The 13,148-nt window shown below is 39.9% G+C and overlaps 1 protein-coding gene across 2 annotated transcripts in view; it reads left to right on the forward strand.

The window, feature by feature from the left end:
• The first annotated feature begins 289 nt into the window (after positions 1-289).
• The window catches only part of LOC149236248 (uncharacterized), a 93,347-nt gene continuing 80,488 nt past the window's right edge, over positions 290-13,148 (forward strand). For both annotated transcript variants that reach the window (XM_089372354.1, XM_089372353.1), the window contains exons 1-2: positions 290-738; positions 1,801-2,887. In XM_089372354.1, coding sequence (XP_089228480.1) covers positions 1,803-2,887 — 1,085 coding nt within the window. In that variant the 5' untranslated portion in view covers positions 290-738; positions 1,801-1,802. The remainder of the gene's footprint in view (positions 739-1,800; positions 2,888-13,148) is intronic.

Here is a 13,148-nt window from a genome sequence, read left to right on the forward strand (position 1 = left end):
TATTTTTCAAAAATCTTTATTAGACAAATAAAAAAATGTTATCTTAGATATAGACAAAATTAACAAAAACAAAATACTATTTTTAGTAACAAAATTAACCCGGAGAAAAATACTTAGCAAAAAGTCATTTAAGAGAAAATAAATATCATTGAAATCATCTTATCGAAATATTAAATATTGATTTTTGTTAAAATAAAACATAAAACTATGCTATTCAAATAAAAATCCTCATAAATAAATTTTAGTGGTTTGGGAAAAAAACCATTCTATGTAAAGGGAGAAATCTCAGGGCCACTAATAGTGATGACACCTATCGATGTAATTAAGCTAGTGGGGCCTTGGAAGGTACGAGGAAACCCTGCATGGAGAAAAATTGTTGCATAAACTCAGATTCATGGAAAACTGCCGTAAATAAATAAATTCAGTATAAATAAATTTTTTCCGATGTCTGGTTACCATACTAAGGTCGGACCCAAAACAATGGAGCAATGCAAAATCTTTTTATGAGAAAATCACATCAAAAACAATGGAGCAATGCAAAATCTTTGTATGAGGAAGTCACATCATAAGCGAATTGCCATTTTTATGTGGTTAGTTTTGCTAGAATTTGTGTAGCGGCGATCGAGTTTAACAGGAGTGGAGCAACTCGTCTTCTAGTTTGCTTCCGAGAATCTGTAGATTTCAGTTTTTGGGAAAATTTGGAAGCTTTCGATAGAATTTGGGAAAAGATAGTAACAGGTATTTTGTTCATGCTGTTTTTTCAGTTGTTGTTGTTGTTGTTGTAAACTGATAAAATGTGAACTTCGTTTTGTTCGTGCTTGTTTGATTGCACTTATTTCAAGTTTAGAAAATACTCAAATGGGGAGTGCTCTAGCTCATCTAAATAAGTTTTGATTTTTAAACTAAATATTCAGGGTTTTGATGGGTATAACGTGCGATTTCTTCTGAATATTCGTCACAATTAGGTAGGTTAGAAAGTCAAGTAGTTAGGTTTTGGCTAAATTTGGATTGGTTTTGGGTAAATTTGCTTTAGTTTTTAGTTCGAAGTTTTGTTTCTTATAATTTAGTTTCTTTCTTCCTTTGAAATGGTGATAATTAAATGGAAGTCAGGATAAAGAACTTACATTTGGCCGAATTCAGCCTTGTTTAGTGTAAAGTTTGCTTTCCATGTCTAAACTAGAAGGATTTTAGGGTTAATTGGGGAAATTATATTTGTAGCTTTTCGCTTGTATCATCGAAGATGACAATGTAGGAGATCGATGACAATGTAGGAGATATATCCAGGTCTTTATATCTTGCATGAATGTGTAGGGCACAAAATGAGTTATGATCGAAGATGACAATGCAGGAGATATACCAAGGTCTTTATATTGCATTTATGTTTTGGGCAAAAAATGAGTTTTGCAGATCAAGAAATAGTTGAGAGTTTCCTTAAGTGTATGTCTGATTTTGTGTTGGCTTTGGTTGGCTTTGGCTGCATTTCATTCAGATGCCTGTTTAAATGCTCTTTTTTTTTTGGCTAATCGTAATTGATTTTATTGTTGAGTTGTTGTGATATCTGGCTTTAAGTTTTCATTTGTGGCCGTTAGGTCTCCCAAGCAATGGTGAGCACGTGGGTGCCTTAAAAGCATGTGTTAACTTCTGAGCCCCAAGCTTCCCAGCTGAAAATCAAAATCAAATCTTTGAAGCTATCTGGAGCGGTGTTTGGGCTCAAAATTAATGCTTTCTGTGTTTGTTTACTTAAAGTCATTTAAAAGGATTTCCTCCCCCTCTCATTTTCATAGTTGAGTGTTTTTGCAGAAATGTCTGTGGCAGTGGACAAATCGGAAATGTTTTTGGAGTTCTGTAGAATTCCATTGATAGATATGCATGATTTCTCTCAAGATGAAATCAATTTAGCAGCCCAAAATTCAGATGAGCTCAAGGCTGATGATGTGGTTGTGCCGAAGATTGATCCATCCATCTTTCAGGAGAGTGGTGGAAGTCGTAAGCAAACATATTCAAGATTACAGTTATCTCAGAAGAGGGATGAAGCTGAAAGTCTTTCTCGGCGTAGAGCTGGTCTTCATGCAGTCTCAAGGCGTCGGAATATATTTAATGAGAGTGAACAACAAGAGGCCCGGCGGATTTTGGAGTTAATTCAGGAGCTTTTAAACAATGGAGATAATGTCTGTAAGAGTTCTTCAGTGCTAAATGTTCCTCCTCTTAATAGAACTTGCAATGTAGAAGACTTGTATACTGATCACAAAAAGACAAGTCCAATAGGAAGTAATTGTTTGCAGTTGGTTGTTAAAGATTGCACATTGCAGAATGAAGATGACGCCAATTTAACAGCAAGTACACCAGATATTGAGGGCACAATGGCTATAAATAACATTGGCACAGACAATGGTGGGATAGACAGAGCTAAGAAGAAGATTAGAACAAAAGAAGGTGCTAGGCGTAAGCCGTTTATGAATGCTGTTGAGGCAGCTGATGAGCAAATGTTTCTCAAAGTAGCTGGAAGTAATGCAGAGAACACTGCCTGCCTTGCTGACAAAGACGATAAAGCACCTGGAAATATGGAAGAAAATGTCACTTGTAATGATGATAAAGCAGAAGATTGTGGGGTTCACGTGGACAATGTAACGAATAGCACTGCTTTGCCTTCTGTTGCTAAAGAGCCATTTGTCCCTCAATTGAAAAGGAAATTCACACCACTAGCTACAGAAGCTGAGTTGCAGGAATTTTTCAATAATATAGGTGGGGAGTGGGCATCTAAAATGAAGAAGCGAAAGATTGTAGATGCTGAAGACTTTGGCGAAGGATTCCCTAAAGGCTGGAAGCTTTTATTGGGTGTTCGAAAGAAATATGGGCGGTTCATCATCGAATGTCGCAAATACATAAGGTCTGCTATCTCTCTGTTTCAGTTTTTCCAACATTTGTGTATGTAAAGAAGTGTACTAGGTTAGATCTATTGCTTGCTATCTATATTTTTTCCCCAAGGGAAAATGTTTTTTTTCTTTTAAACAGCAGAAAACAGAAAACACTTTCTTCATGTGCTTCAGGCACAGTACAAAAAAAGAGGATTTCTGTCATAATGATAGATCACAGATCTTAAGATGAACAGGTAAAAGCTTGTCCTAAAATATGATGTTATCAAAATATTTCATTACTGAAGTGCTGTTGTCCATAAAGACATATGCAATAATTTAGCCATATCGTAAGTAATACAGTCTGTAATATCTATATAGTCTGACCAAATCAGAAGTAATACCATCATGAGTCTCAGCCAAAAAGACTTGTCCCACAGGAAGTGTAAGTCACATTAGGTGCAATGATCGATCCATATGCTCAATAGCACAAGATATGGAAGAGGTTGGTATTTTTTCATTTCAGGTCTTTCATACCAATTTTTAAGGCATTCCTCCACACTGCCCTCATTCCAGATATTGTTGCAGCCAATCCAACTATCGATGTCCCTCCATACATGTTGCTCATACAATCAATGAATAGATCGATTACAGTTTCAGATCCCTGCATACATAATAACAGATGCGTGGTCTGTCCTTGATACTTTTCTGAAGCATTTCCCAAGTGAGGATGTTGTTAGTTAACACTAACCACATAAATAATTTTGTCTTCATACAAACTTTACTTTTTCATATCTTCGCCCACCACCATCTTTTATCCTAAAGTGCATTTACCTGTAATGTCATGGAACCCAATTTTTTTTTGTATAGTATCTACCTTGATTTGTGTCCACACCAATTCAGTGGGGGCATATTTTAATCTTATGTGGGCTCTGTTCAATTCAATCTAGAAAATGATCCATGTTTGTGTCTTATTTCTTTCAAGCCCCGGGTCTTGTGCACAGAACCACCACTGATGCCAGAGATTAGTAGTGAAAGGTTTCCCAATCAGACTAAGTGTATATCTACCAACATTTTGTAAATGTTGGATCCACTTACCAAGTAAGAGCACCTCATTACCATTTCCCATAATTGCATAAGCTCCAATTCTGAGCTGTGAACCCTCAATTGCATTCCAAGCCAAGTACGTCCCAATTACTGGAAAAACAAGTGTCTGAGCTTTCCATTGATTGGGGATGTTAGTGTTAGTTTCCCTTAAAACCCAGTAACTGATTTGTAATTCTCTAAGCATGTGATCAGAAATATAATTTAAACTGCTGTTCTGAAACTTAAATTACAAATACCCTGAGTTTTCTAACTATAGCATGCTCAGTGGAAATAAATAAAGCTGAAGACAAACACATTCAACACATAAGACACCATATATACCCAGGAAACCCCAACTCTGAGTAAAACCTGCAAACTGTGTGTGTTTTTCTATTAGCTCAGCAAAATAATAATCTTCAAAAATTAATATAGCAAGGGAACACTTCCCTTCTACAGAAAAACCCTCTAACACCCCCTGCACACTTCTGCTACTGTACGGCTGCATAGTATTGCTTCTCTGCGCACTGGTACGCTCTGTACGGCTGCACAGTATGGCCTTTCTCTGTGCACACTAACTCGCTGTACGGCTGTGTTAATTTTGGGCTGAGATAAGACTGTTCGGCCCTGTCCTTCTCTCCCTCTTGGTCGCTGATCCTCTTTGCTGTCTGCTGAAACGCTAACTTCCTCTCGCTGATCTAACACACACGTAGAAATTTAATGATCTGCACCCTTAACCCCATTTACAATTTTGCAAGTGTTTATTTAAGCCCAACCCACATGTTTTGACATGCTGATATAAATTTCAGAATGCATTAATTGCAAACAGAAATAGTGCTTTTACTCTTTTTCTCGTTCCTAACAGCTGATAATTAATGCAAAATTAAATGCAAGCATTCACACACATGAGACACTTATTTTTGGTCAATTTGACCTTGGAAAAACCCCACATCCTCTTGGGGAAAACCAGTCTTCAAATGAGGATTTTATTGCTTAAGAAATTGTAAATAAGTACATAAATTTTACAGTACTTATCTACTTTTTGCTGTAGCATTAAATGCACACATTCTGGAAATTTGTGTCCACTGAAAAACTCAGATTTACACTGAAATTTGAGCCCAGAATTTTAACACTTTTCCTCTGCTCAGCTCCTCAAAATCTGTGCCCAGAATCTGTCTCAAAAACAGTGCTGAGCTCCTCGAATTCTGCGCTGAAGGCTGACTGTAAACTCCTCGAATTTTGTGCCTGGAAACTGCTGAAAACCCCTTGATTTTCGTGCTGGCTGTAGTAGGCAGTTCCAAAATTCATGCATGAATTTCGGGCCAGAACAATGCTGAACCTCCTCAAAACTCGTGACCAAATGCCTCAAATATTCTGCAGCCTTTCTCTTTGGAACTCATGCTGCTAGTACAGTCCTCTCCTTGGGATTTGAACCCCTTCTCTCACAGCTGCAATCTCTCCTCCTCTCCTTGAAGTTTTCTCCTCTTCTCTTTTCCTCATGCTCTCTCAAGTGTGAAGTGAAAAATGAGTTTCCCTTTTCCTCTTTTGTCTCCTTGGAAAAGATTGAATCCTTAAACGTAGGATCCAATGTTTGAGATTTCATCCTCAAATCTCAAGATGTGTGGTTGAGATCATTTCTCCCAAGTGACCCCCTTCATACATTGGCTCCATCACTCAAAAGTCTCATAGTACTTTTTTTCAAGTTGTGTACCTTTTTAATTTCTCTCATAAAGTGAATCATTTCAATTTAAATTTAAAAAAGTACACTTGGTACTTTTCACATAAAATCACTTTATAAAGTACAAGTGACTTTAATATTAGAAAAAATACATGGTACAACACTTCTAAGTACCTTTTACACCCACGACATTAATATAACTCATAAATATCATTGAGACAAAATTCATTAATGTGCTCACTAGGCTAAAAGGGATAAAAATCTAGTAATGCATCTCCTTGGTACTATTTTCAACACTCCTTACTGAGGAAGGTGTTGCTCACCACTCCCATTCCATCTTTGAAGAAAACATGCTTGCATCTTGGCAAAGACTTGGTGAGAATGTTTGCTACCTGTTCATTAGTGGATATATACTCAAGCTTCATTGTTCCTCGCTGAACCTAGTCTCTGATAAAGTGGTATCTGATCTCTATTTGCTTTGACTGGTTATGAAATATTGGATTTTCAGAGAGTTTAATACAACTTTGATTATCACAGTAAATTGTAGTTGGTCTCAACATTTGACCAAATAAACCATGAAGGATCTTGCGAAGCCACAAGGCCATATACTCTGCTCTGCACTGCTTAATGCCACTGATCTCTGTTACCTGCTGAACCATGACACAACTGTCGAGCCCGACGAGAAACAACATCCGGAAGTACTCTTTCGCTTGCTGACACTGCCAACCTAATCTGAGTCTGTGCAACCAATCAATCTGACTCCATCACATTTGACATAGTCTAAACCATAATCCATTTTTCCCCGTAAGTACCTCAACACATGTTTTGCAGCCACCTAGTGTACACTCTTGGGTTCCATCATAAACTGACTCATTGTGTTGACTGCAAAACAAATATCCGGTCTAGTGTTGACCAGATACATCAATGAACCAATCAACTGACGATACAAAGTGGGGTTCACCAACTCGGAATCAGAAGCATGCAACTTCTTCCAGTTGGTGATCATAGGAGTAGCCATAGGCCTACAACCATCCATATAGAATCTCCTCAAGATATCATCTGCATATCACCTTGACCCATGAAGATATGCCTATCCTCTTGTCAAACCTCAAACCCCAGAAAGTAATGCATCAACCCCATATCACTCATATCAAACTGAGAAACAAGATCTCTCTTGCAGTGCTGGATGAGTCCGTCCTCCCCTGTAATAAACAAGTCATCCACATATAGAACTAGAATGAGTGGATCGTCACCTACCAAGATAAAGTATAGGTTCGGATCTCCATCATTCTTTTGGAAACCCATCTATTGCAAGTAGGCATCTATCCTCTCGTACCATGCCCTCGGTGCCTGCTTTAAACCATACAAGGCTTTCTTCATCCTACATACATGAGACCCCCTCCCATGCAACTCAAAGCCCTCATGCTGCTCAATGTACACCTCCTCCTGTATAACACCATTGAGAAAGGCGGTTTTCACATCCATCTAGTGAATCCTCCATCTCATCTCAACTGCTATAGATATCACTGTTCTAATGGAAGTATAACGAGCAACTGGTGCAAAGGTCTCCTCATAATCAACTCCCTCTACCTGTGAGAACCCTCGCGCCACAAACCGAGCTTTGAACTTCTCCACGCTGCCATCTGCAGCATGTTTGATCTTGTAGAGTCACCTGGAAGTCACCACTGACTTCTCATTAGGATGTGGCACTACCTCCCAAACATCATTCTTCATGATAGAGGCATACTCCTCCACCATGGGATCCCTCTGGATCTGCTGACTAGCGGCCTCCTCAGAACTAGTTGGCTCTGTCTCCACAAGGTCTGCCACAAAGCCACCCAACCTCTCTGGTGTTTTGCTCTTCCTCACTGACCACTTGGGTCTCCCCACTACCTCCTGAGCCTCCTTCAGGGTCTCCCCTTCCCTGTATAAATCTCTTGTGGTGGTATCGAAAAATCCTCAATTGGTGCCTCTCCTCCTAGCGAGGAAGGCTTTGAAATAACCAATGGAGGTCCTGAACTTTGAGATAATGTGTCTAATGAACTTGCACTAGGTGATACTGTACTGGCGAAGTTGTACTCTGTGAACCTGTCACCCCTGAAGAAGGTGAACCTCTTGATCTTGATGTACTTGGAACCTGTGGTGTAGCCCCTTGCTGAGGAGCCTGCTGCTCTACCTGATCAACCTCTCGAGACCTTCTCAAAGCCATCTCCTCAAATGTCACATCACGCTTCAGGACAATCTTCCTTTGTACAAGAAGATAGATACGGTAGGCTCTGCTAGTCTCACTGTAACCCACTAGGATACCCCTCTCTGCAGTGGGCTCCAACTTCATCCTCTTCTCCTCAGGGACGTGTGAATATGTAAGGCACCCAAATATCCTGATGTGTCCAACTTCTGGCTTCTTGCTTATATACACCTCCTCAAGAGTCTTGCTCCCCAAGACTCTGTGTGGGCTCCTGTTCTGCAAATAAACAACAATGTTACATGCCTCAGTCCATAAGAAGAAAGGTAAACTCTGATCATGCAACATCGCTCTATCTACACCCACAATGGTCTTGTTCTTCCACTCAGCCACCCCATTCTGCTGATGGTTATAAGGCACAATTAGCTCCCTCTTGATACCAACACTCCTGCAAAAGTCCCTCATCTCCGCAGAAGTATACTTGCACCCATTGTCTGATCTCAACACCCTGATTTTCCTCCCTATCTGGTTCTCCACAAGAGCCTTAAACTCTTGGAATCTCCGGAAGACCTCATCCTTGGTCTTCAGGAAGTAAATCCAGGTCCTCCTGGAGTGGTCATCAATGAATGTCACATAGTACTCATATCCACTCAATGAAACATGGGACATAGGACCACATATGTCAGAATGAATCAAGTCAAGGATACCTACAACTCTGCTGTCACTACTCTAGAAAGGTGTCTTGGTGTACTTTCCCAAAGCACACCCCTTGCACACATCATGATGCTCTATGCTGAAGTCAGGTAACCCTGTAACCATCTCCCTCAACAACCTAAAAGCTCCATGGTGCAAGTGGGCCATTCTCCTGTGCCATAGCTGACATAACTCGCTGCTATTGGTTTGAGCTACCATAGCTCAAAGAAGCTGAAACATAAATCTGTATAGTCTCCTACTACGAGCTCCAATCACACGAGCAGACTCGATACTGGATTCCTTGGGATATATCAACGCTTGTCCCTTCTGTAACAATACCGCATACTCCATGTCCTCCAAGCTAGAGATTGATATCAAATTCTTCTTCAACCTCAGAACATAAAGAACATCTGTCACCTTCAGAGGAGGTGATGACTCCCTTTGAAATGAAATTGTCCCCATACTTGTCACTTTGACTTTGGAGTTGTCGCCAAGCACAACGTCCAAGTCAATATCAACCTCTAAAAGGCTCGTGAAGTGCTCTCTAACTCCGGTCATATGGCAAGATGATCTGTTGTCTATGAACCATGCACAGGAAGATGTGAGACGAGTGGCTAAACTCATCACCAAAAGACACTCTGAATCAAACATAGCCTCAAAATATCCACATCTGCTGAAATTGCAACTCCCTGTTTCTTCTTACCCTTCTTGTTGGGGCACTGAACAACATAGTGACCCATCTTCCGACAAGCAAAGTATTTCACTTTGCTCATGCCCTTCTCCTTAACTTTCTGCTTCCCGTTATCCTGCTTTGCTCCACTAAAAGACCCCTTCTTGACCTTCTTACCCTTCTTTCCCTTTGCCGCAAGAGCAACATTCTCCTCTTCACCTCCCCCACCACTCTTGTTGCCACCCCTTGCACTCCTCTTGATCTCCTCTTCAATGAAATCGTCCCACATCCTCCTCCAACTAGGTAAGTGCTCTCTAGCCACCAAGCTGTGGATAAAGCCATCCCACTTCTCGGTGAACCCATCTAAAGCAATCCTAACTAACTGCTTTTCTGGAACAACCTCTCAAATGGAAATTAACTCATCTTTCCCCTGTGAGACTCTGGTGAGGAAAGAGGTGACACTGTCGGTCTTGGTCATCTTGGTGTTGTGTAGCTTTTGTCTCAACACCATCTTCCTGTTCTCATTAGAACTCTGGTGTAAAGAGACCAAGGAATCCCACATCTGATATGCATACCTCATCCCTGACACATGAGGGAATAAATGGTCCTTGATGGCATCTAGAAGGATCCTCTTTGCCTTCACATTCTTCTTGTCGAACTCCACCAACTGAGCTGGATTAGTGGGTGCTTGTACAATTGCTTCAACAACATCCCACGCTTCAAATTCCTCTAGTAAAAGCATGATTCTCTCCTTCCATGGCCCAAAATTTGCAGACCCTGCCAATCTGTCCTCTACTCTCAACTCTGTTGCCATGATCCCACAACCAACAATTTGGAGCAAATCTGTGAGCTAGAACCTTCCTCCCTCTGAACTGGTGAAGTCTTTGGCTTTCTGACAAAGTTTCAAAGGTTTTGGTTCACTGTTAGCAAAATTTAGATGCTTGCAACCCTTTTTATCAGTTCAGTGAAAATTTAGATATGAGCCTCGACTTAGCTCTGATACCATGTAGAAAATAAATGATTGCCACCCTTAAACCCATTTACAATTTTGCATGTGTTTATGTAGGCCCAACCCACATGTTTTGACATGCTGATATAAATTTCAGAATGCATTAATTGCAAACATAAAGAGTGCTTCTACACTTTTTCTCTTTCCTAACAACTGATAATTAATGCAAAATTAAATGCAAGCATTCACACATATGAGACACTTATTTTTGGTCAATTTGACCTTGGAAAAACCCCACAGTCTCTTGGGAAAAACCAATCTTCAAAGGAGGATATTATTGCTTAAGAAACTGTAAATAAATATATAAAATTCACAATACTTATCCCCCTTTTGCTATAGCATTAAATGCACACATTCTGGAAATTTGTGCCCACTGAAAAACTCAGATTTACATTGAAAACTGTGCCCATAATTCTAGCAATTTTCCTTTGCTCAGCTTCTCGATATCTGTGCCCAAAATCTTCCTCGAAAACAATGCTGAACTCTACCTCGAATTTTATGCTGAAGGCTGACTGTTAATGCCTTGAATTTCATGCTTGGAAGCTGCTAAAAACCCCTCGATTTTCGTGATGCCTGTAGTAGACAATCCTGAAATTTGTGCCTCAAATTTCGGGCCAAAACAACACTGAACCTCCTCGAAACTTATGTTCAGATGCCTCAAATTTCGTGCTAATGTCTTCAATTTTTGTGTTGTTGTTCTCCTCGAAAATTGTGTAGCCTATCTCCTTGAATCTCATGCTGCTAGTACAAGGCTTTTTTTGGGATTCGAGCCCCTTCTCCCACAGCTGCAATCTCTCTTCTTCTCCTTGAAGTTTTCTCCTCTTCTCTTTTCCTCATGCTCTCTCAAGTGTGAAGTGAAGAATGAGTTTCCCTTTTCCTAGTTTGTCTCCTTGGAAAAGATTGAATCCCTAAACCTAGGATCCAATGGCTGAGATTTCATCCTCAAATATGAAGATGTGTGATTGAGATCATTTCTCTCAAATGACCCTCTCCATACATTGGCCCCATCACTTAAAAGTCTCCTAGTACCATTTTCAAGTTGTGCACATTTTTAATTTCTCTCATAAAGTGATTTTCCACCTCACTTTAATATTAGAAAAGTACACCTATTACTTTTCACCTAAAGTCACTTTATAAAGTACAAGTTAATTTAATATTATAAAAGTACATGGTAAAACACTTTTAAGTACCTTTTCCACCCATGACATTAATATAACTCATAAATATCATTGAGACAAAAGTCATTATTGTGCTCACTAGACTAAAAGGGATAAAATCCTAGTAACACCTCTCCTTGGTACTATTTTCAACAACACACACTATGCCCATTGAACTTACAACTTCTGCGTTGTATTTCCTCTTATAATTTGACTTGGGTCCCACCATCACTCTCAATGGCAGAGATTAAATCTTGATGAAAGGGTTGAGATCTAATTATATGTTGACTTTGGCATTTTTTATTTTCCTAACTTCAACATTAGGAAACAATTAATTAAATTAATAATTTGCGAAGTGGCTATCTTGTGGGTCCCTCTGCTAGCCTTGGCACCTAGGCAAGTAGAACCCTTGCTTCTCTACTCCAATCAACATTCCCTCTTAGAAGAAGACAAGTTAAAGGAGAGAGAATGCAAGTTAAAACATAGAAGAATATTCCTTGTAGATCGGATTTTAGACCTATTACAACTCGCACGTGTGAAGAGGCCGATATTTTATGAAGTGATTACAGGCCAAATTTCGACCTTGTTGTTGCAAGAGTGAAATTTTCTGTTTTTGATCAGAATGGAGCAGATTTGACCAACATTGACTTTGACTCTTGGAGGTGACTTTGAGGAAGGTTGGACTTGGTATCTTGGTGGCAGTTTGGTCTTGGTCTTGGTCTTGGTCTTGGATATCTCTCATTTTGATCTGAATTTATAAGAGAAGGATTGTTGGGTTTTTCCCTGGCTACCAGCCTAATTTGGTGTCTCTTGTCTCATTGTGATCTCTATATTGTCTTGAAAGTTTGAACATTTGTATAATTGCTTGATGAATAAGACATAAGAAGTAAGAAGAAAACATCTAATATTCACAAGTAATTATCAAGAAGAGAAATTAGGTGTTAGACTTCATTACACTTGGTTTCTCAATATGGACATGGGCTTGAAATCCTGCATGTGGAATTTTCTCAGAATCTTTATGGCGTACTAGCCTTGCGCCAAGAAGATTTCCCCATCTCCCTGCCAAACCTTCAATCCAATGAAATAGTGCATTAACCCCATATCCTTCATCTCAAACTTGCTTGCAAAATCTCTCTTGCATTCCTGAATGAGCTTATCTGCGCCTGTTAAGGTCAGATCATCCACGTACAACATTAGAATAAGTGTCTCACCTTAAAAAACAATGTAGTAGAGGTTGGAGTTTGCTTCACTATTAGTGAAGCTCAATCCCTAAAGGTAATTGTGAATATGAACATACCATGCCCGTGGAGCATATTTGAGCCCATAGAAGGCTCTCTTAAGTTTTCATACGTGAGTCTCCCTGTCACATGTCTCAAAACCCTAAGATTGCTCAATATAAATCTCCTCCTCAACAACCTCATTGAGGAACACTGTTTTAATGTCCATCTGGTGGATCTTCCACCCCATCTGAGCTACAATGGCTATAATGGTCCTGACAGGTGAATACCTGGCCATAGGGGCAAATGTCTCGTCATAGTCAACCTGCAAGAACCCCTTGGCCACAAATCTTTCCTTGTATTTCTTGATGCTCCCATTAGCCCCATGCTTGATCTTGTAGACCCAACGAGAGTCCACCACGAATTTGCCCTCAGGTCTCAGTTACACCTCCTAGACATCATTTTTCATGATGGAGGCATACTCCTCCACCATGGCATCTCTCCACACCTGCTGAGTGGTTGCCTCTTGGTAGCTGGAAGGCTCGACATCCAATAACTCAGTCATGAGTGCTATGTACCTTTGTGGTTGTTTGCTCCGTCGAAC

This window comes from Pinus tabuliformis, chromosome 8 (assembly GCF_031772625.1).
Source record: "Pinus tabuliformis cultivar Carrire ecotype Pingquan chromosome 8, CPIR1, whole genome shotgun sequence".
Taxonomy (NCBI): domain Eukaryota; kingdom Viridiplantae; phylum Streptophyta; class Pinopsida; order Pinales; family Pinaceae; genus Pinus; species Pinus tabuliformis.